At 66.9% G+C, this 26,597-nt stretch overlaps 3 protein-coding genes across 6 annotated transcripts; 2 read left to right on the forward strand and 1 right to left on the reverse strand.

The window, feature by feature from the left end:
* Positions 1-288: 288 nt before the first annotated feature.
* NCKAP5L (NCK associated protein 5 like) lies at positions 289-8,333 on the forward strand. Its single transcript, XM_033083115.2, is given in 14 exon segments — positions 289-338; positions 3,234-3,275; positions 3,376-3,482; positions 3,747-3,815; positions 3,924-3,962; positions 4,054-4,173; positions 4,257-4,370; positions 4,803-5,912; positions 5,914-6,533; positions 6,607-6,760; positions 6,837-6,915; positions 6,999-7,283; positions 7,389-7,528; positions 7,894-8,333. Coding segments are annotated over 12 exon segments (3,069 nt in total). The 5' UTR covers positions 289-338; positions 3,234-3,275; positions 3,376-3,380; the 3' UTR covers positions 8,131-8,333.
* An 89-nt stretch (positions 8,334-8,422) lies between these two features.
* On the reverse strand, positions 8,423-11,907 carry TMBIM6 (transmembrane BAX inhibitor motif containing 6). The gene is made up of 10 exons (XM_033083255.1): positions 11,803-11,907; positions 10,396-10,494; positions 10,202-10,310; positions 9,995-10,115; positions 9,834-9,882; positions 9,621-9,718; positions 9,439-9,518; positions 9,233-9,333; positions 9,077-9,149; positions 8,423-8,973 (listed from the first exon to the last, which is right to left on the reverse strand). Exons 2-10 carry the CDS (start codon positions 10,449-10,451, stop codon positions 8,950-8,952), a joined length of 711 nt encoding a protein of 236 aa, XP_032939146.1. The 5' UTR covers positions 10,452-10,494; positions 11,803-11,907; the 3' UTR covers positions 8,423-8,949.
* A 346-nt stretch (positions 11,908-12,253) lies between these two features.
* On the forward strand, positions 12,254-26,089 carry FMNL3 (formin like 3). 4 transcript variants are annotated; one of them, XM_033083172.1, is made up of 27 exons: positions 12,254-12,413; positions 14,713-14,796; positions 14,885-14,965; positions 15,048-15,124; positions 16,194-16,277; positions 16,753-16,905; positions 17,657-17,765; positions 17,844-17,920; positions 18,005-18,098; positions 18,748-18,822; positions 18,902-19,012; positions 19,085-19,234; positions 19,345-19,446; positions 19,525-19,771; positions 19,899-19,970; positions 20,276-20,400; positions 20,469-20,671; positions 21,567-21,801; positions 21,893-21,961; positions 22,085-22,165; positions 22,247-22,376; positions 22,457-22,617; positions 23,483-23,584; positions 23,673-23,762; positions 23,855-23,966; positions 24,064-24,163; positions 25,585-26,089. In XM_033083172.1, the coding sequence occupies exons 1-26, from the start codon at positions 12,267-12,269 to the stop codon at positions 24,153-24,155; spliced, it is 3,063 nt and encodes a 1,020-aa protein (XP_032939063.1). In that variant the 5' UTR covers positions 12,254-12,266; the 3' UTR covers positions 24,156-24,163; positions 25,585-26,089. The 4 variants fall into 4 exon arrangements, with proteins under 4 accessions (XP_032939063.1, XP_032939064.1, XP_032939065.1 ...); XM_033083173.1 differs by having other exon boundaries at positions 19,088-19,234; XM_033083174.1 differs by lacking the exon at positions 16,753-16,905.
* Positions 26,090-26,597: the final 508 nt, after the last annotated feature.

A 26,597-nucleotide genomic window follows, 5' to 3' on the forward strand; every position in this document is an offset into this window, starting at 1 on the left:
CACCCTTTATTGGGATCTCGGCTGCCGTGGCGGGGTGGGGGGGACACACTCGGGGGACTCCGTGGGGCGCGGGTCGGGCCGGTCCCATCCCGGTACCGATTCCCGCCGGGAGGAGAGACACGGGGGTACCGGCTCCGTGTCGGGCGGCACCGGGGATCACGGGAACGGGGGGGTTCGGGGGGGGGTGCCCGGGGCGCGGATTGGCGGCGGCGGGGGCGCAGGGCGGGGCCGGCCCGGTGGAGCCATGACGTCACCGCCGCCGCCGGTCCCGCCCCGGTCCCGGTCCCAGCCCCGGCCATGCCGTCCCGGCCCCGGCCCTGGCCCCGCCGTAGCCCCCGGTGAGTCCGGTCGCTCCGCGGCGAGGGGCAAACGGGGGGACCGGGGGATCGGGCCGCTGCTCGGGGGGCACCGGAGGCGGTGGGGGGGGAGCATCCGTAGCCTCCGGGCACCGGATCGTGCCGTGGGAGGGTGGGGGTTGAGCCCGGGGGAACGGCGGGGGTGGCCCGGTCGGTGGCGTTCCGCATGTCCCCGGTGCCCCCCGGTGCATCCCCGTTGTGTCCTCGGCTCGCCCCGCTGTCCCCGGTGCATCCTGGGGTGTCACCGCTGTCCCCGGAGCATCCCGGCTGTCTCTGAGGTGTCCCCGCTATATCCTGGCTGTCCCTGGGGTGTCCCCAGTGCATTCCGGCTGTCCCCAGTGTCCCCAGTGCATCCCGACTATCCTTGGTATGTCCCCAGTGTCCCCATTGCACCCCGGGTGTCCCTGAGGTGTCCCCAGTGTCCCCAGTGCATCCCGACTATCCTTGGAATGTCCCCAGTGTCCCCATTGCACCCCGGCTGTCCCTGGGGTGTCCCCAGTGTCCCCAGTGCATCCTGACTATCCTTGGTATGTCCCCAGTGTCCCCATTGCACCCCGGGTGTCCCTGGGGTGTCCCCAGTGCATCCTGACTCTCCCTGGGGTGTTCCTGGTGTCCCCGCTGCATCCTGACTGTTCCTGGTATGTTCCGACTGCATCCCGACTGTCCCTGAGGTGTCCTCAGTGTCCCCACTGCATCCTGGGTGTCCCTGGGGTGTCCCTCACTGTCTTTCCTCCCACCTGCCGGTCCCCAGTGTCCCCAGTACACCCCAGCTGTCCCCTGCGTGTGTCTCTGTGGTCCCCACTACATCCTGACTGTTCCCAGTGTCCCCACGGCATCCCTGGCTGTCCCTGCGTGTCCCTGGCGAGTCCCAGCTGTCCTCGATGTGTCCCTGCACCCCGAGGCTGTTTCTCTAGCACATCCCACTTGTCCCCGGTGTATCCCGGCTGTCCCCAGGGTGTCCTTGCTGTCCCTGCTGCATCCAGCCTGTCCCTGGACTGTCCCCAGTGTGTCCTGGCTGCCCCCAGAACAGCTCAGCAGGGCTGGGGACACTCGGGGCTGTCACCCCATGTCCCTGAACTGTCCCCAGTGTGTCCTGGCTGTCCCCAGAACAGCTCAGCAGGGCTGGGGACACTCGGGGCTGTCATCTCCTATTCCTGGGCTCGGCATGGGGACCCTGGTGTGGGGCAGGCCAGGGCCAGCCCGTCACAGCCACGCTGGCATGTCCTGGGCTGCGGTTTGGGCACGTGCCGTGTCCCCACGCCGTGTCCCCACAGTGCCCGGGGCAGCGGGGACCGAGTGACTGGGGGGTGCTGGGGAGGGGACACGGGCTCTGGGTGGCCCTGGCTGTGTCAGAGCCGTGTCCCCCTCCCCACAGGGACCCTCTCGCTGCCCCCGCGGGGCCCCACGCTGGGGGAGGGGATGGCCTCGCTGTCCATCTGTCGGGGCCCCCCCGGCTGTCCCCGCCGGGGGCTTGGGGGGGCCGCGGGCTGCTCTTCCCCTCCAGACAGAGCCTCACTTCCCCCCGTGACGCAGCCGGAGCCGCCGGCCCCGGGGCCGCTTCCTGCGCGGGGAGCAGGCGAGGGGCCCACGGGCACCTCGGGCACAATGGGGACCGCAGGGACCCGCGGGGGTTCACCCCACGGGCTGCAGGGGACGGGGACAGCCTGTGCCCCCTAGATCTTGCCCTTGTCCCTCCATCACCTCCAGATCCTCTTCTTGTCCCCCGCATCACCCCCAGACCCTCCTCTTGTCCCCTCCGGTCCTCCTCGTTCTGCCGAGCCCCCCGCTCCCCGCCGCGCTGCCGTGGGGTCCGGGTGAACCGGGGACGCGTGGCCCCGTGTGAACCCCAAAACCCCAAACCTCACCCTCGAGGGGCGGGGGGTGGAGGCCACGGCCGCGGGTCACGGCTCAGCTCCGGGTCTGCAGCCCCGGGGGGATCCCCGAGGGGTCCCCGGGCTCCGGGCAGTCCCTCCGGAGGGTGCGGGATGCCCTGCGGGGATCCCTCCGTGCTCTGCCCCGTCCCTCCGGCGCTGCCCGGTGCCGCGGGGGGATTCCCGGTGCTTCCTCTCCCGGGGGTGATCCCCGGTGTGCCGGTGCCGCCGCTCTCGGGGGCCCCAGCGCCGGTTCTCCGGGGCTGCCGCTGGCGGAGCCGCGCACCGGGGGAGGCGGTGGCTCCATCCCAGCTCCTCCCCGGCCTCGGCGGGAAGGCGGAGCCGCCGCCGCCGCCTCCCAACAATAGCGCGGCCGGGCCGGGCCGGGATGGAAACGCCGCCGCCGCCGGGACCGGCCCCAGGGCCGCTCTGAGCCCAGACCGGCGGCGCCGCCGGGAGCCCCGGGCGTGAGTACGGGCCGGGGTCGGGGCTCAGCGCACGGACGCAGTGGCACCGGCGGCGGGGGGAGCCCGGGGTGGAGCGGGGGGTGTGCGGCACTGGGGGGGCCCGTCTGAACGCCGGGGGTCCTGAGCACCGGGGCTGCGCATCCCGGTGCCCCGGGGCCGGGGTCAGCCCCGGCGGTGCTGCATGGCCCGGTACCCCGGAGGTGCTGCACAGCCCGGTGCCCCGGGGCTAGTGCCGATTCCGGTGCCAGTGGTCCTGCGCATCCTCGTGACCCTGTGCCGGTGACGGTCGCGGTCCTTGGGGCACACCGGTGCCCCGGGGCTGATGCCGGTTCCAGTCCCAGTGGTGCTGCACGTCCCGGTGCCCCAGGGCTGGTCGGGATCCCGGTCCCGGTCGTGCATCCTGGGGCCGATCAGCTTCCCCTGTAGCAGCGGGAAGGAGGTGGGCAGCAGGAGGGGTCCCTGTGGCTCTTGGTGCCGGTGGGGTCAGGACTCGGCCCTCAGGGCTCCATCCCCCTCCTCAGCACAGTTCTCCCTGGCAGGTGACACCGCACAGGGACCAGGCTGGGGACATCCAAAGCCAGGTAAGAGAGGGCCGGGCTGTGCAGGGCCTGGGGGTGCCTCAGGCCTGGTGCCACCAGCCAGGGGCCAGCAGGGACCCCGTGGTGATGCCTGTCCCTGCAGCAGTGATGTCGGAGAGCGTGGCCGAGGCGCCGGGAGCCGGGAGCCCGGCAGCACTGGGCGAGACGGGCACCAGCCATGAGCTGCTGCAGCGCCTGCGGGAGCTCGAGGTATGCAGGAATGGTGGTGCCACCAGGCAGCCGTGCCCACTGAAGCCATGGCCACCGTGCAGCCAGTGCCAAGAGCCAGCTGTGGCCAGTGCCATGGAGCCTGGACACTGTGGTGATGGGTTGCACTTTCCAGCTTTCCACGGCCCTCGTGTGCCACTGCTCCTGGGGCTGCCCCATCCTGCCATGTGTGGCCCTGAGTCCCACCAGGAGACAGGGTCTGCTTAGTGCCACTGTGTCCCCTGAGCTGTCCCTGCTCTGTTCTAGGCAGAGAACTCAGCCCTGGCCCAGGCCAATGAGAACCAGCGGGAGACGTACGAACGCTGCCTGGATGAGGTACTGGAGAGCAGCCACACACGAAGGACACGTGTGCACATGTGTGTGCTGGGCCACGAGGCTGTGTGTGCCCTGTGCCCCACCTCAGACCTCCCCTCTCCTCCCCAGGTTGCCAACCATGTGGTGCAGGCGCTGCTCAATCAGAAGGTGGGTGTCAGGAGGGCAGGAGGGCATCAGGGGGCTGGGAGGATGCTGAGGGGCTCCGTGGGTCCTGGCTGACCCCCCACACCCCTGCCAGGACCTGCGTGAGGAGTGCATCAAGCTGAAGAAACGTGTCTTCGAGCTGGAGCGGCAGAACCAGGTGCTGAGCGACCTGTTCCAGCAGAAGCTGCAGCTCTCCACTGGGTCCCTCCCCCAGGTGTGCATTGGGGCTGGGGTCTGGCATGGGGCAGAGCCCCCACAAAGCTTAACCCAGCATTTCTCCTCTCCTCTCCTCTCCAGCTGCCACTGCACCCGGTGCCAGTACCCCCGGATGTCCCAGTCACCCCCCAGCCAGGCCCTGCTGAGCCACAGCCCCCCCCGCTGCTCCCTGGCCTCTGTCTGTCCCTGCCTGAGGTGGGTACCAGTGTCCCAAACCCCTTTCTGTCCTAGTGTCCCCCTCTCTGGGCTGTGTCACCCACTTCCCCAATTGTCTATTCCCAGCGTGTGGTGTCACCAGGCCTGTGACACGTGGTTTCCCTCTCCCCTTCCCCTCCCCGGGTCTGTGGTGTCCTCATCCATGTGCCTATGGCATCATACTTTCAACAGGGTCCCTGTCCCTGTGGTCCCTGTGGTGTCACCTCTCCAGGCCCATGGTGTCCACCTCCCCAAGCCCCTCCATCTGTGATGTCTCTGGCTCCAAAAACCATTGCCTCAGACGTCCCTGTCCCCATTGTGTCCCCATCCCAAAGCCTCTTGTGTCCTTCTCTGTGTTTCCAGAGTGTCTCCCTCTGGTACCAGGGGCACAGTGCCAGGTGCTCACAGGGTGACAGTACCCTGTCCCCACAGGTGCTGCCACCAGTGCCATCGGGCAGCCCTGGCCTCAGCCCTGGCGCCCCACCCCTGGATGCCCTCTCCCCCTTCTTCAAAAAGAAAGCCCAAATCCTAGAGGTGCTGCGCAAGCTGGAGGAGACAGACCCGCTGCTGGGGCCCCCTCCAGCCTCCCCCGGCTCCCCCGAGCCCTGCGCAGCCCTGGGCTGGCCCCCCTGCCCACTGCGGGGGCCGGGGGCTGCGGGGGGCTGGCGGGGGACCGAGGGCAGCCCCTGCTCCTCGCCAGAGGAGGGGGGGCCGCCTCGGGGGGCTCTGCTCAGCGCCTTGGCCGAGCGGCTGCTGCGAGGTGAGGGTGGGGGCTGCTGCCGGCGCAATGGTGAAGCCCCCGGGGGACCCCCCCGGCAGCGGCGCGGGGAGCACCCCGCTTTCCTGGGACTCTACACGCCGGGTGAGGAGAGCCCCGAGGGCGGCTTCACCCCGCTCTCACCTGGGGGGGTCCCCAACCCCCTGCCCTCCCCCACCAAGGTGCTCAAACTGCCGCCCCCACCCGGGGGGCTGCGCCTCAGCCCCCAGCTCGCCCACCCCTCCAAGATCCCCTGTCGGGGCGCCCACCCCGAGGCCTCCCCGGCGCTCAGCCGCCGCCCATCCCCCGATGCCCCCCCAGAGCCCGGCTCCAGCGAGCCCCCCGCCTTCCCCCACCCCCGCACCTTCGAGGCGGTCGAGCAGCCCCCTGGGCCACCGGGACCCGTGGCCAGCGGGGAGCGGGCGGCCGCTTCCCCCCCCAGCTCCCGCCGTGGCACGGGGGGCTCGGCCCCCTGCCGCCGGCAGGGCAAGAAGCCCCCCGAACCGGGCTACCTGCCCTTCAAGGAGCGCCTGGCAGCGCTGGGCAAGCTGCGGGGGGCTGAGGGCCGCGAACCGGCCGGCCCAGGGCGGCCCGAACGGGGCCATGGGGCCGAGCTGCGCCCTCCGCCCCGGGGGGGTTTGGGGGGCAGCCTGAAGCACCCCGAGCCAGCGCACGGCGCGGAGCCCCTGGCCCGCTGCTACTCCTCCGGCTCCATGGGCGACCCCGGCAAGGCGGGGGGCAAGGGGCGCCCCGGCACCGGCCGGACCCCCTCGCGGACCCCCCCCCACGCCCCCTGCCAAAACCTCCCGCAGCCCTCACGGCAGCCCCACCAAGCTGCCCACCAAGGCGGCCAAAGCCGGGGCACAGCGGGGCGAGGAGCCCGCGGGCGCCAAGGCGAGCGGGGGTCCCCACAAAACCCCCGCAGAGCCCGAGCCCACGGGGCCAGCGCCGGGCGCCGCGGGGCACTCGGCCATCGAGGAGAAGGTGATGAAGGGCATCGAGGAGAACGTGCTGCGGCTGCAGGGGCAGGAGCGGGCGCCGGGCGCCGAGGCCAAAGGCAAAGCGGCCGGGCTGGCGAGCTGGTTCGGGCTGCGGCGCAGCAAATTACCGGCGCTGAGCCGGCGTGGGGACGGCGGGCGAGGGCGAGAGTGGGCTGGGACCCCCGCGCCCCTTCGCCGAGAGGTCAAGTTGGCCGCCCGCAAGCTGGAAGCCGAGAGTCTCAACATCTCGAAGCTGATGGAGAAGGCGGAGGATCTGCGGAAGGCGCTGCGGGAGGAGCACGCGTTCCTGCAGGGACTGGCGCTGGAGAAGGGGCGTCCCCGTGGGCCCCCGCGAGGCCCCGGCCCCCTCCCCGTCATGTACCAGGAGGTGACGGCCGAGACCTTCATGCAGCAGCTGCTGGACAGGTCAGCTCCCGCCTGGGTCCCTTCGGGGTAGGGGTGAGGGTGGGGTGTCCTCCTGACCGCTGCCTCCCCTCAGGGTGGACGGGAAGGATGTCCCCTACGAGACCCGCCTGGAGCACAAGCGGGAGCTTTGTGACCTCCGGAGGGTCCCCCCCGACGCCAAAGAACCCCGGCTGTGCCGCCCGCCCCGCAACGGCATCGTGGGACACCTGCGGGAGCCCTCGGACAAGGTGAGGATCCCCCTGCGGCCCCCAGACCCCCGCACCAGGGGGACCCCGCAACCATTCAGCCTCTGCATCCCCGCAGGTGCCCGACGTGGGGCTCCGGGATGAGCTGCCGTCCGACGAAAGCTTGTCCGAGTCGGGGACTGCGCAGCACTTTGCTGGTGAGGGGGTGATGGGGAGGTTAGGGCGGAGAGGGGACACCGGGGTGGACTCCCCGGTACTGACCCGTGCCCCTGTGCCGCAGCCTGCGGGTCTCTGACGCGGACACTGGACAGCGGGATCGGGACCTTCCCTCCCCCCGACTATGGGGGGGTCCCTGCCAAAAGCACCCCCAAACCGCGGGGCCGCCCCGAGCCGCTGCCCGGGGCCGTGCCGGCCGCTGTCACCAAAGTGCCGCGCAAGGCCCGGACGCTGGAGCGGGAGGTGCCCAGCGCCGAGGAGCTGCTGGTGCCTGGAAAACACCGGAGCGCTCCGAGCTGCCGCCTCCCGGCGCCCCCCAGCTCGCACGGCCACCGCGCTGCACCCCAAGGTTGGTGTCCCCCCTCCGTGCCACCCTCGTTACTCGGCCCCACGGTGGGGTGGTGGGGGCGTGGGGGGCCCTGCAGGTCAGCGCTGCCCCCCGTTGTTGCTGCAGACACCGGGGATGACGCCAGGAAGCCGCGGCGTGTCCAGCAGAGTAAGAACTGGACCTTCCCCAATGCCAAAGCCTGCGGTGCTGCTGACCCCTTCGTGTGCCCCGCCGGGGGGCTGGAGGGGCTGCATCGGCCTGTGCAGGTAAGGGCAGGTTATGGGACACCCGAAATCCTGGAGTGCCCCAAAACCTTGGTGTGGGGTCCCCAAAACTCCAGAGTAAGGACACTGAAACTCTGGAGCAGAACTCCAAAACCTCGGCTGAGGAACTCCAGCCCCTCCTGCCCATGCTGTGGGGATGGAGAAGAAATGGGGAGAGGATGTGGGGGGAACCCTCACCAGAGCTCTGTGATCATTTACCACATCCTCATGTGCGGTGGGGGGGATTTAAGGTGGCCCTATAATGTTTTGTTAGAGGGGTACAGAGGCTCCCTGCCATGGGGGGAGTGACAGATGTGGGGGTGTCATCAGCACAGGCAACCCCCCCTGCCCACGCTGTCCCTCCCCAGGCCCCCGTGTGCAGCCCGGCGGGGCATCGGGGGGCATCCCCAGAGGCTCCCCCACCACTGCCCCCTGCCCTGAGCACTAGCAGCAGCCGGACCCCCAGCGCCTCGGACGTGGGGGACGAGGGCAGCACGGAGGCGCGGTCCCGGGACGGGGGGCACGGCCCTGCCGGGCTGGAACACTCCGAATCCCTCAGCGACTCGCTCTACGACAGCCTCTCCTCCTGCGGCAGCCAGGGCTGAGCTGCCCCGGCCCTGTCCCCACGTCTTCCACCCCCTCCCCGCTGCTCCCCGCTCCTGCTCTGAGGGTGCTGCCTGGATTGGGAGTGTCCGGTGTCCCGTCGCTCCCTCTCCCGGCTCTCTCCGATGGTGCTATGGCCCTGTACAGCCCCCGCCGATGGGTTTTTAACTCAATAAAGCCGCCCCCCCAGCCCGGGTTATTTATATACGTGATGGTGCAGCCGCTGTGTCCCCGCGCCCCAGGGAGGGTCAGATGGACGGACGGACACGGGGGATGGAAAGAGGGGAAGCAGAGTTTGGAGTCTGAGCGATTTATTGAATCATCCCGGTGTACAAAGAGCGGAGATGGCGGGGCTGGGAGCGCTGGGAATGCCATGTCCCCACGGCCCCCTCCCAGCACACGTTCATTTCTTGGCACTGGTGCTGAAGGGGAGGCTCCACCAATGGATTTGGCTGAGGGGGGGTCCCACCAACAATCCCCTGGGGGCTGGTTTTGGGGCCTCACGGCCTCCCAGGGAAGGGAAACACCCCGGGTGGGGCTGGGGACAAACCTCCAAGGAAAGAGGACACGTGGGTGACCACTCCAGGGGCCACAGGCTGGGGAAAACCAGGGGGGAGCCAAACTCCAGCAGGATCCACAAATTGGCTGGTTTTTAATCAAAAAAAAAAAAAAAAAAAAAAAGCTGAACAAGAGAAAAACCCACAAGGTGCGAAAGCTTCTGGCTGCTTCCTCGGCAGCAAAGCGCAGCCCCTTTAATGACAGAGAGGGACAGGAGGGGACATGGGGACACAGGGGTGGCTCCGCCTCGGCTCAGAGCTGCTTCACTTCTTCTCCTTCTTCTTGTTCTGCAAGAGCAAAGTGGCCATGGTCACCATGGGCTCTGTCCCTCTGTCCCCCACGCCACGGGGCAGCTCTGTCTCCCTGCCCTGCCCAGGGACCCTCACCCACCTCGGACATGCCCAGGATCATCAGGAGCTCCCGGAAGATGTTGACAAAGTCGAGGAAGAGATCAACACAGTGCCTGGGGGAGGGATGGATGGATGGATGCTCAGAGGGGGCCACCCTGCCCCCTGTGTCACTCCCCCCCGTGTCCCCAGCACCCACCAGATGTAATCCTTGTCCCCGCTCTCCGCCTTCTCAATGATGAGCTGTGTGTCGAAGAGCACGAAGCCACACATGATCATCAGCGCCACGTACAGGTTGGCCTGTGGGGGGAAAGAGGGGCATGAGGTGGGGACAGTCCCCTGCTGGTGTCACCTGTCTGTCTGTCCATCCTCAGCAGGGGGGAGGGCAGGTGGAAGTGGACTGACCGTGAAGAGCCAGGTGGATCTCACAAAGGCGTTGATCAGGGAGGAGAGAAGAATCAGGGTGAGGCCGGAGAGCAGGAAACCTGCAGGGTGAGGGCAGGGAGTCAGGGCCAGGTCTGAGGAACCCCTGTCCCCCCACAGGGAGTCCCCAGCCCCCCAAGAGTCCTCCCCAAAGCCCCTCTCACCTCCCAGGTAGAGGTAGCTGCGGCGCCGGGCATACAGGGCGCTCAGTGAGAAGCAGGCGAAGATGGTGGCAGTGCCCAGGAAGGCAGTGGGGATGATGCTGGAGACAAAGAGAGTCAAGAGGGTTTTGGGGTCAGCTGGGGGGATCAGTGGGGGAAACAGGATCTGTGTGGCAGCTGGAGGTGGGGTACAGGGTCTGTGGGGGTGTCTCCTACCTGGGGTTGATGGAGATGCACATTTGCAGAAGGGGTCCCAGATTGATTCCTGGAAAGACAGAACTGGGTGTCACCAGAGCTATTCTAGGGGCTTCATCCAGCCCCTCTGCAGGATTTGGTATCCTATGGGATGTGGGGGGGCAGTCCCAGTGGCCACCTACCTGTGAGGAAGGCGAAGCCAACCAGCATCCCCAGCCGCTTCTGCTCGGTCTCACGGCTGTGTGGGGTGGCCGTGAGCCAAACCATCAGCCCCAGTGCACCCAGGCCAGTCAGGAGTCCAAACTGGGAGAGGGAGAGACAGATGAAGGCTGGGCATTGCCTCACCTGGGTGGTGCAGGGCTAGGGGTGCCCTGTGGCCCTTTCCTCACCTGGAAAAGATGGGTCACCACGTTGATGTAGGCGCCTGCAGCTGCCACGAACATGCACAGGGCAAAGCTGCCATAGACCCTCTTCAGGTGCTCCTGGGTGGAGGCCGAGCTGTGGGTGAGGAGGGGGTGGTGAGGGGGGCAGGGAGGGCTGGCACAGCCCCCCAAACCCCCTGCCCTGCCTGTGTGTTACTCACATGTGGGAGAACTTGAAGAGGGCGTCAAAGTTGATGCTGCGGTCGAAGACGTTCATGGTGCCGGGCTGGGATGGGCCCAAGGCCACTCCACAGGGCAAGCTGTGAGGGGAAGCGGGGTCAGGAAGGATCTGGAGCCCACCCAAAACTCCCAAACTTCCCCCAGGAGCCGAGTGCAAGCCCAGGAGCTGGGAGCTGCCGGCGCTCCGGAGCCTTCCTTGTCCAACTGGTGCAAGCACTGCGGGCTGTTGCAAGGCCAGGGGGGCCCCTGGGGTGTTGCAGGGCTGTTGCAAGGCCAGGGCAGCCCTCAGGGATCCTGCAGCGGGGCTGTTGTGAGGCTGAGGGAGCCCCTGAAGAGCACCCGGTGCCGTGGGAGCGCTGCTGGCAGCTGGAAACGTCTTTGTGCCAGGTGACTATTAGTGCCCGTAATGACGTCCCCAGAGGTGGCTCTGGCAGCAGGAGGCTCCCAGCAGGGCCTCCTCCTCCTCCTCCTTCTCCTCCTCTTCCTCGTCCTCCTCCTCCTGGTCCAGCCGGCTCGGCCGGCTCTGTCCCCTCTGGCACCTGCTGGAGCCCGACCTGCCCAGCCAGTGGCACAAGCCAGCTGTCCCCAAGGGATGGAGGGGACAGAACTGGGCCCGACGGGGAGCGGGACGTGGGCTTCAAGCAGCCGCCCTGGCAGAGGGGAGGGTGCAGGAGAGGGGCCCCATCCTGCCACACCACACAGCCCAGGGGGACACAGGTCACAACCCAGCACTGGCACAGGGACATGGGTGGTTCTGGACCGCTGCCACGCCTGGGCTGGTGCCACGAGGCCCTAAGGGAAGCTCCAGGTCAGAGGGCAAGGCGAGGGAGGAGGTGCGGCCATGGGGACAGTCCCGGCCGGGGTGTGGCGGCGGGGGGGTGTGTGTGACAGGGGTGTGACAGCACCCCCGGGGGCGACACCCCTCCGGTCCTAGTGACAGACGGTTCCACCGGGCAGAGCTCGCTGAGTGCCGGGCCCGAGCCGGCAGCAGGACCCGGACCCGGGCCAGGACCCCGAGCCTCCCTCCCCACCCCCAGCGCCGCTTTCGCTTTCGCTGCTGCCGCCCCTGGTCAGCTCCAAGCGACCTTTACCCGCATCTTCCTGCACCCCCCCGGGGCGCTGCCCCAGCGCTCCTCCCCCCTCCGCCGCCCCGATCCCCCCTGATCCCCCCCAATCCTCCCGTCAGAACCGGGTGGAGACCCCGGGGGCCGAACCCGTGCGTGCCCCCCCCCACCACGGGGCCTGGTGGGGGCGGGACCCCCCGGCCCACTCGGGGTGAGTCCTGGGGGATGTTGTGGGGCCTGCCCGGGGTCCATACCCACCCTGGGACCCCCGCGGGTCCCCCGGGCCTGCCCCGGGCCCGCCCCGCCCGCGGCCCCCGCCCGCACCTGCGCCGCGTCCGCCGTCCGTGCCAGGCCGCGAGCTCTGCGCCACGCCCCCGCCGCTCATTGGCTGAACCCCCGCCTAGTCCCGCCTCTCACCTCATCCTATTGGCTCTCGTCAGCGCTCGAGGCGGGGCTTATCTCCAGCCGCCGTCATGGCCGGGGCCGCGCCCGAACGCCGCCGTTGGAGGAGCAGCGCCCGCCCCCGCGCGCGAGCGTCACGTTGATTGGTCAGCGATGGCGCGGCTCGGCCAATCAGAGCGCCCCGCTCGCCGCCGGGCTTTGGGCGCCCTCCGGTGGCTCGGCCGCCCTGGGGGGCGCCCCCTGGTGGCGTCGCCGCGGACGTGCAGCGCCGGGGCGGGACCGGGCGGGACCGGGCGGGACCGGGCGGGGCGGGACCGGGAGGCGGTGGCAGCGCCGGACACGACGGGCTGAACCTCCCCCACCGCCCCCCGGTGCCTGGGCCGGGGATGGGGAACGTGGAGAGCGCGGACGGGGAGGCGCTGCCCCGGGGCCCGGGAACGCCGGCGGCCCCGGGGGGAGCCGGACTGTTCGCCCCGGGCAAGATGCCGATGCCGGAGCCCTGCGAGCTGGAGGAGCGCTTCGCCCTGGTGTTGGTGAGAGGCCGACCCCCGCCGCGTTCCCCAGTTCCCGATGCTCACCCTCCGTTCCCGATGTGCCCCTCCCGGTGCGCTTCCCCTGTTCGCTCCGTCGGTGTTCCCGCTGAGCCCCCCCCCCGGTTCATCCCTACCCGGGACTTCTCCCGGAGCCACCGGGGGCGGGCGGGCAGTGCCGGTGCCCGCGGGGATGGGCAGTGGCCGCGGGGAACACCCCACCCGGGACAGCCCCGGGGGTGACGCCACTCCCGATGCCACCGTGGGGGCCGCTGAGGCCCGGGGACTTTGTGAGCCGGGAAAGTCCCGTCGGGGCAGCGCGCGGAGCTGGAGTTGGGTTTCTCCGTGGGACCGCAGGGCTGGGATTCCTCGCTAAATGCGGGGGTCCCGGTTTCCCGGTGGCTGCAGTGGTGCCCGGTGGGCGCGGGTGCCCTGCGCAGTCCCCAGTCCGCTGTCACAGTGGCTCGGCGGTGTCCCCGGTGCCACCAGGACCACCAACGCCGCGGAGGCGTCCCACCGGCGCTTGGGTCGCCCACGAACTGTCTCGGTGGCCCCATCGCGGCGCCGGCTTTGTTTTGGTGGGGGGACACCGCGGGGACACCACGGCTGAGTGACATCGGTGCCCCCGCCAACCGGCCCCGCCATCCCGGTGGGAGCCGCCGCCAGCGGAAGCCGCAGCCGGGCAGGAAATGCCGAATGTGGTCCCACGGGGCTGTGGAAGCCGAAATCGAGGGCAACGGGGGGTGCCGGTACCCCCGGCGTGGGCGCGTCCCGCCGCTGACGAGCGGCTCCCGCCCGCGGCGGCGCTGCCCGTCCCGCATCCCACGCGGGGCGGATGCGGCCGCCGGTCTCCGCGGGGCCTGTGCCGGGGGGGACACGTCCTGCCGGGCGACACCAGTGCCGGGAGGGTCACTTTGCAGGGTGGTGGCACCAGTTCCCCTCCCTCCAAAATGTCCCCGCGGCCGTCGGCGGCGCCCGGTGCCGTCCCGGCTGCTACCGGGGGTGGAAAATATTCCATCATGTGATAGAGCTCCGGCGGCCCCCGGAGGCGAGGATCCGCCCCGGAGCCCCCCAGCCCCGGAGCGGGCTCCAGCCCCGGTCCCGCCGTTTCCCGGTCGGATTCAGCCCCGGGATAGCCATGGGGGCTCCCGGTGGGGCCGACAGCGGAGGAAGTGCCCGGCCGGGAGCGGCCGCGCTCCCACCACAAAGGCAGGAAACGAAGCGGCGGGAACGCCGGGACGGGCGGCTGCGCTTCAAAGCCCCCCGCGGGTGCCCCTCGACCCCACCCGGGGTCTCTGTGCGTCCTTTCCACCTCCATTCCCAGGGAGGCCCGGGATTTTACCGGTGGGCACGGGGGAATAACCAGAGCGCTCTGGGTAGGGGATGGTGCCCGTTTGGGGGGCAGTTCTGGCGGCTCCGTGCTGGTGGTCAGGCTCGTGGGAATCTGCGGGTCCCGAGGGACCCCCTGCCCAGGGGTGCTTGGCCTCGGTCAGGCTCTGTCCCGGTTTCCTGCGGCTCCGTGGGATCGGAATAAGCAGGGGAGGGCTAAGTTTAGCTGACAAGGGTGGGTGGAGCAGCCGTGGTGACGGCTTCTGATAATGGGGCTACCCGGAGCTGCGTCACTGGGGTGGCATCTCCCACCAGGGTCACATCACCCTGCACGATGGCATCACCCGCCCGGGTTGGCATCTCCCCATGGGGTGGCATTGCCAACCAGAGCAGTCCCAGTCCCACGGCCCTCCAGCATCCCTGGTGCCCACTGTGACACCCCATTTGTCCTGCACTGAGGATCCTGGGGCTCCCCCATGGCTGTTCCCAGTGACCCGACGGGCCAGCACCAGAGCCTGGCCTTGTGCCCGGTGTCCGAGTGAGCAGACACCTGTGCTGGGACTCGTGCCCAGTGTCCCAGTGAGCAGCCACCAGTGCTGAGCTTCGTGTCCGGTGTCCTGGGGAGCTGGCACCGGTGCCTGGCCTCGTGCCGCGGTCGGGAGCGGAGGCTGCGGTTTGTCGCACGGAAGCGGGTGCAGACAGGAAGGATGCGTCAGGGATGGGGAGATTTGGTGCTGCTGCTGGCTGGCATGTGGCCCCGGTGGCACTGCTGTCCCCGTGCCACATCTGTGCCTGCTGGTGCATCCTGGTGCCAGGGACTCTGGTTATGAAATGGCTCAGGGTGCTCTTAGAGGGGACCCTGAGTGTGCTCTGGGTGCTTTTTGGGGGGACCTAGGCTGTACCATAGGTCTAGGTGCCCCTTGGGGGGTACTGTCCCCGTGTCCCCCAGGGTGACACCCCCCTCTATCCCCAGAGCTCCATGAACCTGCCCCCGGACAAAGCCCGGCTCCTGCGCCAGTACGACAACGAGAAGAAGTGGGACCTCATCTGTGACCAGGTGGGGGCTGGGTGGTCCATGGGGGTTCTGGGGAGGGGACGGTGCTGCTGTCCCAGTGTCACCAACACCCTTCTGTCCCCTCCCCCAGGAGCGGTTCCAGGTGAAGAGCCCACCCCATGCCTACATCCAGAAGCTGCGCAGCTTCCTGGAGCCGGGTGTCACACGGAAGGTGAGGGGCTGGGAGGTTTGGGGGAGCCTTAGAGGGTCTGAGGAGTCTGGGGGAGCACGGCTCAGCCTTGCTCTGCCCCCAGAAGTTCAGGAGGAGGGTGCAGGAGTCGACCAAGGTTCTGCGCGAGCTGGAGATCAGCCTGAGGACCAACCACATTGGGTGAGTGTGGGGTCCTGGGGAGGGGTTATGGGGTCTCAGGGAGGGGTTACAGAGTCCAGGCTGGGGGTGCAGAGTTCCGGATGGGGTGTGGGATCCCCGGGGGGACTGCAGGGTCCTGTCAGCAGCCCCACACAGCTGCAGGGGAAGCCGGAGGCGCTGCAGGAACTGGGCCGGTTCCTGCCCCGGCCCGCGGGCAGGTCCCGGGGGCGGATGCCGGGGCGGATGGGCCGGCGATGACGCCCTGAACGAGGCAGCGTGGCCAGATCCTGACCGGCTCCTCCCGACCGACCGGAGGGCTCGGTTGTCACCATCCCCGAGCCGGTGACACCCCGACCCGCACCGGGATGCCCCGGAGCTGCGTGGGGCGTCGGGCGGGACGGGGCCGTTCCGGGGGTGTTGGGGACATCAGCGGAGGGTGCCCGGTGGCACAATCGTGCCCGGGGCGGCTCGGTCGTGCCCGGTATGGCTCGTGCACGTGCACGGCTGTTCCCCGCCGCCGGCCCCGCTCGTCCCTGCCCACGGACCCAAAATAGCAGCAGCCGGAGACAGGAAACGGGCTGAAGCGAGGGGCTGGCGGCGGCAGGAAAGGGGCGGCTGCGGCCCCCGTGGCTCCCTGACGCACGGCTGTGGGCAGGCCTGGGGACCCCCAGTGCTCCCAGCGCTCCTGGGTGAATCCCCCACCCCGTGCACCCCCACCCCACTTGTCCCCCTCCTCGCCTTTGGGCACATCACCTCACAAAGCGCACCCCAACACCCTCCCAAGGGTCGGGGCATCCCGAATCCCCTCCTTTCCCCGCGAGGTTCCCAGGGTGGGGGTTGGGGTGCAGCCCCAGCACCCATCTCCGTTTCCCGCCCGCACCGAGCCCTCCCTGCCCTGCGCTGCTCAGATAACCCCGCGCTGCCGCTGGTTCCAGCGATAGCGCAGGAGCTGCAACCCCCACTGCAGCCTCGGGGTGCCCCCACCGTCCCCTCTCCCTCCCTGTGCCAGGACAGGGGTCTCCATGGTGGAGGGGTTGTGCTGGGGGGATCCCCGACTCCTGCGGGCTCTGATGGGTACCTGGTGCTGCAGGTGGGTGCGAGAGTTCCTCAATGATGAGAACAAGGGGCTGGACGTGCTGGTGAACTACCTGTCCTTCGCCCAGTGCGCCGTCATGTGAGTGGGGCTGGGGGGTCTCTGGCGTGAGGGGGGACCCAGGGAGTCCTTGGGGTGTGTGGAGGTTCCTGGTGGTTGTGGCAGCTCCCTGCTGCTGACTGATACTGCTCAGTCCTTATCATCACTAAGGCAGGGTCCTGTCTGCACCGGGGTTCTGAGGGATGCGGGATTTTCAAACCCTTCCTGCCTGCTCTGGGGATTCGAGAGCCACCCTCGTGGCGATCCCCACCCTGCAACCACCCACTCCATCTGCCTCAGTGCTTGCATCTGTGCTGGAACCCTGTGCCCCCTGCCAGAGCCGTTTGCCCCCCGCCAGAGCCATGTGCCCCCTGCCAGAGCCATGTGCCCCCTGCCAGAGCTGTTTGCCCCCTGCCAGAGCCATGTGCCCCTTGCCAAAGCCGTTTGCCCCCTGCCAAAGCCATGTGCCCCCTGCCAAAGCCATGTGCCCCCTGCTGCGCGCGTGTCCCCCCACCAGGTTGGATTTTGAGGGCCTGGAAGGCGGCGAGGATGGCGCACTGGAGAAGCTGCATGCCTGGAGCAGGTCCATCGAGGATCTGCAGCACCCCAGCGCCCTGCCCGCCCCCTTCGCCAGCAGCCTGGCCCGCTCTGCCCGCCAGACCGCCCTACGGTACGTGCCCGGGGGATGTCCCACCGCGGGGGGACATCCTGCCGTGGGGGTACGTCCTGCTGCAGGGCTCTGGCTGCTCATGGTGCTGCCACTTGCTGCCTGCTGTGCTGTGTGCCGTGGTGTGTGCTGCTGTGCCGTGGTGTGCGCCGTGCCAAGCACTGTTCTGCCGTGGCTTGTGCCGTCGTGCCCGGTGCCACTCACCGCTCTGTCCTGTGCCAGCACATCACCTGCACAGCACAAATGCAGTGCCTGGAGCTCAGGGTGTGCCTCGCCCTCGGTGTGGCTGTGCCGTGGCACGTGCCACGCGTGCCGTGTCCTGTTCTGCCCGCCTTGCCAGCCCTGGCACTGCCGTCGCTGTCTCGCCGTTGCCATCCTGCCTGTCCTCTGCCCCCCGCGCCTCCACCACCCCTGCTCTGGCTCTGGCCCCGTGCCCCGGGGTAATGCACCCCGTCTGTGCTTCCAGGGCCGGGGTTCCCCTCTCTGGCTGTGCTCTCTCTCTCTCTCCTCCGTGCCCACCTCGCTGCTCGCCCACCCGCCGGGTAAGTACCGGCTGTCCGGGGCCAGCCCAGTGCTCGCGGTGCCTTCGCTCCACGTCTGCAGATTCTGTCCCTGTCGCCCTCCGACCGCTTCTGTCTGCCTTTACCCCTCCGAAATCCCAGCTGTCCCCACGCTGTCCCCACGCTGTCCCCATGCTGTCCCTCGGTTCCCCACCCAGCTGACGGTCCCGCTCACTGCGTGCCCTGTCCTGCAGCTATGGGACACTGCCCAGCCGTAGGGCACTGAAGAACTCGCGCCTGGTGAGCCAGAAGGATGACGTCCACCTCTGCATCATGTGTCTTCGGGCCATCATGAACTACCAGGTACTGTCACCACACAGTGGGGACACTGCTGTCACCACTGCCACCACAGCTGACACTGTTTATTCTCCGTCCCCACAGTACGGCTTCAACCTGGTCATGTCTCACCCACACGCTGTCAATGAGATCGCCCTGAGCCTCAATAACAAGAACTCGAGGTAAGGGAGGGTCTGGCAGGGTGGGACAGGGGTCCTGGAGTTGCCTGGGGGTGGCACTGATGATGATGGTGACCCTGTGCCCAGGATGAAGGCGCTGGTGCTGGAGCTGCTGGCAGCTGTCTGCCTGGTGAGGGGTGGCCATGAGATCATCCTTGCAGCCTTCGACAACTTCAAGGAGGTACAAGGGGAGTGGGAACAGCAGATCCAGGCTGGGATGGAGGGACTGGGGGGAGACAGGACCAGGCTGTGATGGGGGTTGACCAGGGGGAGACAGGAACAGCCTCAGATGGCACCAGAATTAGGCTGGGACTGGGGAGTAGGAGCCTGGGAATGAAGGAACTGGGAGCAATCTGGGATGAGGGAAAGCCCAAGGGAAGGCTGGGATGGGGCACCAGGAACCCCAAGAGAAGGCTGGGATGGAGGCACCAGGAACCCCAAGGGAAGGCTGGGATGGGGGCACCAGGAACCCCAAGAGAAGGCTGGGATGGGGGCACCAGGGTCCTCAAGGGAAGGCTGGGATGGGGGCACCAGGAACCCCAAGAGAAGGCTGGGATGGGAGCACCAGGAACCCCAAGAGAAGGCTGGGATGGGGGCACCAGGAACCCCAAGAGAAGGCTGGGATGGGAGCACCAGGGTCCCCAGGGCCAGGCTGGGATGGGGAGTCTGGAGTGCAGGGATGGAGGGATCAGGGAAGATGAGGAATGGGTGGTCTGGGAACACCAGGACCAGACTGGGATTAGGGAAGTGGAGTCCAGGAGCTGGGATTGGGATGGGGGGTCAGTGGCTGGTGGGACCATGCCAGGTTAACCCTGTTCCTGCCTGCTCAGGTGTGCAAGGAGAAGCACCGCTTTGAGCGGCTGATGGAATACTTCCGCAACGAGGACAGCAGCATCGACTTCATGGTGGGACACCCTGTCCTGGGCGAGGGGGAGGCTCTCTGGGGGGCAGGAGAACTCCTGGTGACAACAACCCTGCCTGCAGGTGGCCTGCATGCAGTTCATCAACATCGTGGTGCATTCGGTGGAGGACATGAACTTCCGTGTCCACCTCCAGTACGAATTCACCAAACTGGGGCTGGAGGAGTTCCTGCAGGTATGGGGGGTCGAGGGTCGGGGGAACTGCACCGGGGCCCCCCCATCCTTGACGCTGCCTTCGTGCCCACAGAAGTCGAGGCACACGGAGAGCGAGAAGCTGCAGGTGCAGATCCAGGCGTACCTGGACAATGTTTTCGATGTGGGAGGGCTGCTGGAGGATGCCGAGACCAAGAATGTGGCCCTGGAGAAGGTGGAGGAGCTGGAGGAGCACCTGTCCCACGTATGTGAGCACAGGGAGATGCAGGGATGTTCCTTGCTGGGTCCCAGGAGATCAGTGGTGACAGCAGGGAGGTCACTGAGCCGCTGTCACAGCCGTGTCCCTCTCCCCAGTTAACAGAGAAGTTGCTGGACCTGGAGAACGAGAACATGATGCGGGTGGCAGAGCTGGAGAAGCAGCTATTGCAGCGAGAGAAGGAGCTGGAGGTGGTCAAGGTGTGCTGGGGGCCCGTAGGTGTTGTAGGGAGTGGGGAAGGGTCCCGACCCCTCTGGGCTGACGCTCGTTGTCCCCAGGAGACCTACGAGCACACGAGCCACCAGGTGCACACGCTGCGCAGGATGATCAAGGAGAAGGACGAAGCTTTCCGGCGGCACTACGGCTCCGAGCCGCCCTCGCTGCCCAGCGCCGAGCCAGCACCACCTCCGCCGGCAGAGCCCATGGAGGAGACCCTGCGGCTCCCGGTCCTGCCCCCGGTGGAGGCTGCGCCCCCCCCGCCCCCTCCGCCTCCTCCTCTGCCGCCTCCCGCGCCCCCGCTCCCAGGTGAGGAGGGGAAAACCCCGGGGTACCCAAAATTGGGGCACATCGGACCTGGGGGCTCCCAGACAGGGAGGTCCCTGGTGCTGGGTGGTGCCCAGAACTGGGATCTCACCCTCTGACGGCTTCACAGGGAAGTGTCCCCCGGCTGCCCCGCCGCTGCCCGGGGCTTCACCCTCCATCGCCCTCACCGTCGGGCTCTCAGGTATGTGGGGATGACGAGGGACAGGGAGGGTGTGGGCACTGTAAGGACTGGGACAGGGAGGACGTGGGGACGGGGACAGGAAGGATGTGGGGACCATGGGGACAGGGAGGACATAGGAACTGCGGGGACAAGGGACAGGGAAGGGTTGCAGGCACCAGGGTGCTGAAGTGGCAATCCTCAAGGAGCACAGCACAGGGATGGGGTGGCCCAGGGCTTGATGACACCAGGCTCAGGTGGCTCAGGGTGGGTCCAGGACATGTCCCTGTGCCCTGGGGGTGCTGAGCTGGCTCCCACCCTGCTGGCAGCCATCCGGATCAAGAAGCCCATCAAGACCAAATTCCGGTTGCCCGTGTTCAACTGGACGGCGCTGAAGCCCAGCCAGATCAGCGGGACGGTGTTCAGCGAGCTGGACGATGAGCGTGTGCTGGAGGTGAGCCCAGGCCCCCTCCCCACCTGGGCACCCCCCACCCCCACTTCTGACCCCCCTCATCCCCCCAGGACCTGGACCTGGAGCGGTTTGAGGAGCTGTTCAAGACCAAAGCGCAGGGCCCGGCCCTGGACCTGGTGTGTGCCAAGAGCAAGGCGGCGCAGAAAGTGGCCACCAAGGTGACGCTGCTGGAGGCCAACCGTGCCAAGAACTTGGCCATCACCCTGCGCAAGGCCGGGCGCAGCGCCGACGAGATCTGCCGGGCCATCCACACGTATGGCCCCATATGGGGGGGACAGGGGAGCTGGGGGATGGGGTCTGGGGGGCTGGAGGGGGGTTAGGAATGGGTTTGGGGGGTAGACAGGGTTTAAGGGGGCTGGTAGGGGTGCAAGGGGGGTTGGTTGGGGTGCAGGGGTCCCAGACATGGTGTAGAGGGGCTAGTTGGGGTGCAGAAGGTGGTCTGGCTGAGGTTCTACTGGCTCAGAGTGCAGGGGGGTCTGGATGGGGTTTCAGGCAGGGTACAGGGCCTTGGTTGGGGTACAGTGGGAACAGTTGGGACACAGGGGAGCCAGTTGGGGTGCAGAGGGACCAGACAGGGTTGTGGAGGGTTTGGCTGGCGGACAAGTGGTCTGGTTAGGATACAGGAGCACTGGTTGGGGTGCAGGGAGACTTGGTGGGATCCAGAGGGTGCAGACAGAGTGCAGCAGGCCTGGTTGGGATGCAGGAGGGACAGGCAGGGTTCAAGAGGACTGGCTGGGGTGCAGATGGTTTGGGTGGGTGGGCAGGGTGGCTGCTTGAGGTTCAGGGGACTTAGGCAGAGTACAGAGGGTGCAGCAGGAGGTTTTTGGGGTTCAGGGGTGCCAGGCAGGGTGCAGAGAGACTGTCTAGAATGCAGAGGGGCTTTTTGAGCTGCAGTGGGTCTGGCCAGGGGGAGAGGGATCAACAGGAGAGCCAGGCAAGATGCAGAAGGGAGTGTTGGGGTGCAGAGAACTTGGCGGGGGGCTGCATGGTCTGATTTGGGTTCAGGAGGTGCAGGCAGGGTAGAGAGGCTCAGGCAGAGTGCAGGGGCTCTGCTTGTGGTTTGGGGTTGCAGGGAGCCAGGCTGGGACCCAGGGTTCCCAGAGTGGGCACTGCTGGGAGCCGCTCCCCGACATTGCGGTGCGGGGCAGGTTTGACCTGGCGACGCTGCCGGTGGATTTTGTGGAGTGCCTGATGCGGTTCCTGCCGACGGAGGCGGAGGCGAAGGCGCTGCGCCAGTACGAGCGCGAGCGGAAGCCGCTGGAGGAGCTGGCGGACGAGGACAGGTTCATGCTGCAGTTCAGCAAGGTGGAGCGGCTGCCGCAGCGCATGGCCATCATGGCCTTCCTCGGCAACTTCGCCGAGAACATCCAGATGCTGACGCCGGTACGGAGATGGGGAGGGGGATGCTGGACCCACCAGGGGTGTCCCTGCACCCTGAACCTCAACTGAGCCCCTCTGTCCTGCCCCCCTGCAGCAACTCAACGCCATCATCGCAGCCTCGGCCTCTGTCAAGTCGTCCCAGAAGCTGAAGCACATGTTGGAGGTGGGGATTGAGGAGAGGATGGGTGGGGGTCCTTCACTCCAGCCTCACCAAAGCTGGGTGAGGGGGATCCTGTGGGGTCTCACTCCTTCATGACCCTTCAATCCCACTGCTTTGCCCCTGCAGATCATCTTGGCACTGGGCAACTACATGAACAGCAGCAAACGCGGTGCAGTCTACGGCTTCAAACTGCAGAGCCTGGACCTGGTGGGCAGCCCCTCCCTGGCTCCCTGGCACCCCGAGGTTCCCATCCCACAGCCCTGACCCCCTCCCCAAATCCTCCTGCAGCTCCTGGACACCAAGTCAACAGACAGGAAGATGACACTGCTGCACTTCATCGCACTGACGGTGCGGGAGAAGTACCCAGAGCTGGCCACCTTCTGGCAGGAGCTGCATTTCGTGGAGAAGGCTGCGGCAGGTGCCTCTCAACCTGTGCCCATGGCCCCACCTCACTGTCCCGGCCCCACGCAGCCACTGACCCATCCCCTGTCCCTGCAGTGTCCCTGGAGAACGTGCTGCTGGATGTGAAGGAGCTGGGCCGGGGGATGGAGCTGCTGCGGCGGGAGTGCGGGCAGCACGAGAGCGCGGTGCTGCGCGGCTTCCTGGGCGGCAGCGAGGGGCAGCTCGAGCGGCTGCAGCGCGACGCGCGCACGGCCGAGGTGAGGGCAGCTCACACCCGGCCTGGCACCACCCATGGGCACAGCTGCTCAGCCACAGCTTGCTCTGCATGCTGCTGGTGCACATCTGCTCATCCACACCTTGCCTTGCTGCACATCTGGTCATCCACGCCTTGCCTTGCATGCTCCTTGTGCATATCTGGTCATCCATACCTTGCCTTGCATGCTCCTCATGCACATCTGGTCAGCCACAGCTTGCTCTGCACATTCCTTGTGCACATCTGCTCATCCACACCTTGCTCTGGATGCTCCTCATGCACAGCTGCTCAGTCACAGCTTGCTCTGCACATTCCTTGTGCACATCTGGTCCTCCACACCTTGCCTGGCATGCTCCTTGTGCACATCTGCTCATCCACACCTTGCCTTACCTGCTCCTTTTGCACATCTGCTCATCCACACTTTGCTTTGCACATTCCTTGTGCACACCTGCTCATCCACACCTTGCTCTGCACATTCTTCTTGTACTCCTGCTTTCCTTTGCATGCCCCGTGTCATTCCTCATCATCCACACCTTGCTCTATGCAGTCTTTGTGCAGACTTTCACATCCACACCTTGCTTTGCACACTCCTCATGCACATCTGCTCACCCACACCTTGCCTTGCATGTTCCTCGTGCACATCTGGTTCCACTCCTGGCTCTGCACACTTCTCGTGCACATCTGGTCACCCACATCTTTGCTCTGCATGGCCCTTGTGCATTCTGTGTGTGCATTCCTTGTCACACACACCTTGCTCTGCACACTCCCTGTGCACTCCTGCCCTGCTTTGCCCACACATGATGCCCACCATGCCTTGCACTCCCCCTGTGCCGGACACTGCCCGTCCCTGACCCCCGGTCCTGTGCCAGGACGCCTACAACACCGTGGTGCGGTATTTCGGCGAGAGCCCCAAGACGACGCCCCCGTCCGTCTTCTTCCCGGTCTTTGTCCGATTCATCCACTCTTACAAGGTGAGGTGGGGCTGGGAGGGGAGACACGGCAGGTGAGTCACTCCACGGTGGGGGAAACCTGAAACCCCCCACCTGTGTGCCCGGGCAGGATGCGGAGCAGGAGAACGAGACACGGAAGAAGCAGGAGGAGGTGATGCGGGAGAAGCTGCTGGCACAGGAGGCTAAAAAGCAGGAGAAGGTTCGTGGAGGCTGGCACAGGGTGGGCTGGGGAGCAGGGGGCATGGAGAGGACCCGTGTCCCTAACCTGGACCCCCTGTGCCTCCCTCACAGCGGAACAAGTGGCAGCAGCAGGAGCTGATCGCAGAGCTGCGGCGGCGCCAGGCAAAGGACCACCGGCCCATGTACGAGGGCAAGGATGGCACCATCGAGGACATCATCACTGGTACGGCCCCCTCTGTCCCTGCCCCCTGTCCTGGCCCTGCCAGCCACGGGGGCTGACATGTCCCTGTCCCCCCCGTTCCCTGCCCGTCCCCCCACAGCGCTGAAGAGCGTCCCCTTCACTGCCCGCACGGCCAAGCGGGGCTCCCGCTTCTTCTGCGACCCGTCTCACCACGACGAGTCCAGCTGTTAAGACCCCAGGTACCACTTGCATGCCTGGACCCCCTTGGATCCCACCTGGATCCCCCTGGGTTCCCCTGACCCCGCATGGCCCCTCCTGCACGTCCCCTCCCTGCATGCTGTCACCCCAGGGTGTCTGGTGTGCCCCCGTCCTTTGGATCGGGGCAGGATCTTAATGCAAGGCTGGATCTCAGCACAGAGCTGGATCCCAGCATGGGATCCCAGTGCAAGGCTGGATCCCAGCACAGGATCTCAGCACAGAGCTGGATCCTAGCACAGGATACCAGGGCAAGGCTGGATCCCAGCACAGGATCCCAGCACAGGATCCCAGCACAGGATCCCAGCACAGAGCTGGATTCCAGCACAGGATCCCAGTGCAGAGCTGGATCCCAGCACAGGATCTCAGCACAGAGCTGGATCCCAGCACAGGATCCCAGCACAGAGCTGGATTCCAGCACAGGATCCCAACACAGAGCTGGATCCCAGCACAGAGCTGGATCTCAGCACAGAGCTGGATCTCAGCACAGAGCTGGATCCCAGCACAGGATCCCAACACAGACCTGGATCCCAGCACAGGATGCCAGTGCAAGGCTGGATCTCAGAACAGGATCCCAGCACAGAGCTGGATCCCAGCACAGGATCCCAGCACAGGATACCAGTGCAAGGCTGGATCCCAGCACAGGATCCCAGTGCAAGGCTGGATCCCAGCACAGGATCCCAGCACAGGACACCAGTGCAAGGCTGGATCCCAGCACAGGATCCCAGTGCAAGGCTGGATCCCAGCACAGAATCCCAGCACAGAGCTGGATATCAGCACAGAATCTCAGCACAGGATCCCAGTGCAAGGCTGGATCTCAGCACAGGATCCCAGCACAGAGCTGGATCCCAGCACAGATTCCAGCAGAGTATCCTAGTGCAAAGCTGGATCCTGGCACAGGGTCCTACTGCAAGGCTGAGTCTCAGCACTGGGTCCCAGTTCAAGGCTGGATCCCAGCTCAGGATCCCAGCACAAGGCTGGATCTGGGTGCAAGGCCAGGTCCTGGCACTGGATCCCAGTGAAATGTTGCTACCCAGCATGGAGTCCTGGCACAGGATCCCAGCACAGATCCTACTGCAATATTGGATCCCAGAGTGGGGTCTTAGTGCATCACTGGATCCCAGGGCATGATCCCAGTGCACTACTGGGTCCCAGTACAAGGTCCCAGTACACTGCTGGGTTCTGGGCAGGATCCCAGGACAAAACTGGATCCCCAGGAGTGTCCCAGTGCAAAACTGGATGCCAGGGTATGGTCTCAGTGCCCTACTGGAGTCCAGAGTGGGGATCCCAGTGCCTGGAGGACTCACCCTGTGCTGCCTTCATTCTGGGGGGGTCACCTGGGCACCCCCTCAGGACAGGCCAGCTGTCCCTGGGTTTGTCCCTGACTGTCCCTTCCATCCCACAGCCCGAAGGTGGATCCGCCTGTAGCTGAGCAAGGCTGAGGAGCCCGACTGGGGGGCAGGGGAGGACTGGGGCTGCCTCAGTTTCCTCTCCTCACCCCCCTCTGCCCCCCAGGTGCCCAGAGAGGCTCTGTCCTGCCCTGACACCAGGTGGGAACAGGGCCAAAATGTCCTCGTGCCACCATGCTCACGAGTAACATCCCTGTGCCTGGGGAGACCCTGCACCCAGACCACCCCTGCCCACCCAAGGCAGAGGACAAATCCATCTGTGGTGGGGCCCCAGCATCAGGAGCTGACCCGTGGGGTGCCCCCTCCCCATGGGGGTCCCCTTGTCCCCGGGGGGCTCACTGCCTCAGAGCCCCCACCCCCACTACAGGGACCACGGGGACCCCTCCACCCCGCGCTCGACACTTTGACCACTGATGTGAACACTAAGTGCCAAAAAAAAGGGACCAAAGCCAGGCTGGGGGGGCACTGGGAGAGGGGCAGGATGGTGCCCCCCCACCCCAGGACCCCCCTGCCCATCCCCCCCGCAGTGACTTTTTGTACATGTGAAATATATGAAGTCTTTTACATGGCCAGTGCCTGATTTGGGGGAGCGTGGTGGGGGCACAGAGGCACCCCAGGAGTCTGGGGAGCCTCCCCAGGCCAGAGGGAGGGCAGGGAGGGGCACAGAGATGTGCAGGGACCAGACATTTGGCAAGGCTTTGCTATTAAAGTGGGATTAAGGAGAGGAGGGACCTGCTCTGGGGAGGAATTGGGAGCCCCCTGCATTCCCAGCCCCACTCCAGTGTGGGGTGGTCCCAGCTCACCCCACTTTTGGTGGCTGTGGGGGACTTGGAAGAGATTCAAGGCTGAGAGGGGCTGCAGGAGGAGCAGGATGAGATCCCAAAGGGAGTGGAGGGGGATGGGATGGGGCCAGGAGGGCAGAGAGGGTTTGTGGGGTGCAATGTGGCCATGGGGGTGTGAGGGGCTGGGAGGGGCAGGATGGGACCCCAGACCCCCGGCAGTGGCACAA

Source organism: Catharus ustulatus, chromosome 31 (genome assembly GCF_009819885.2).
Source record: "Catharus ustulatus isolate bCatUst1 chromosome 31, bCatUst1.pri.v2, whole genome shotgun sequence".
In the NCBI taxonomy this organism is placed as follows: domain Eukaryota; kingdom Metazoa; phylum Chordata; class Aves; order Passeriformes; family Turdidae; genus Catharus; species Catharus ustulatus.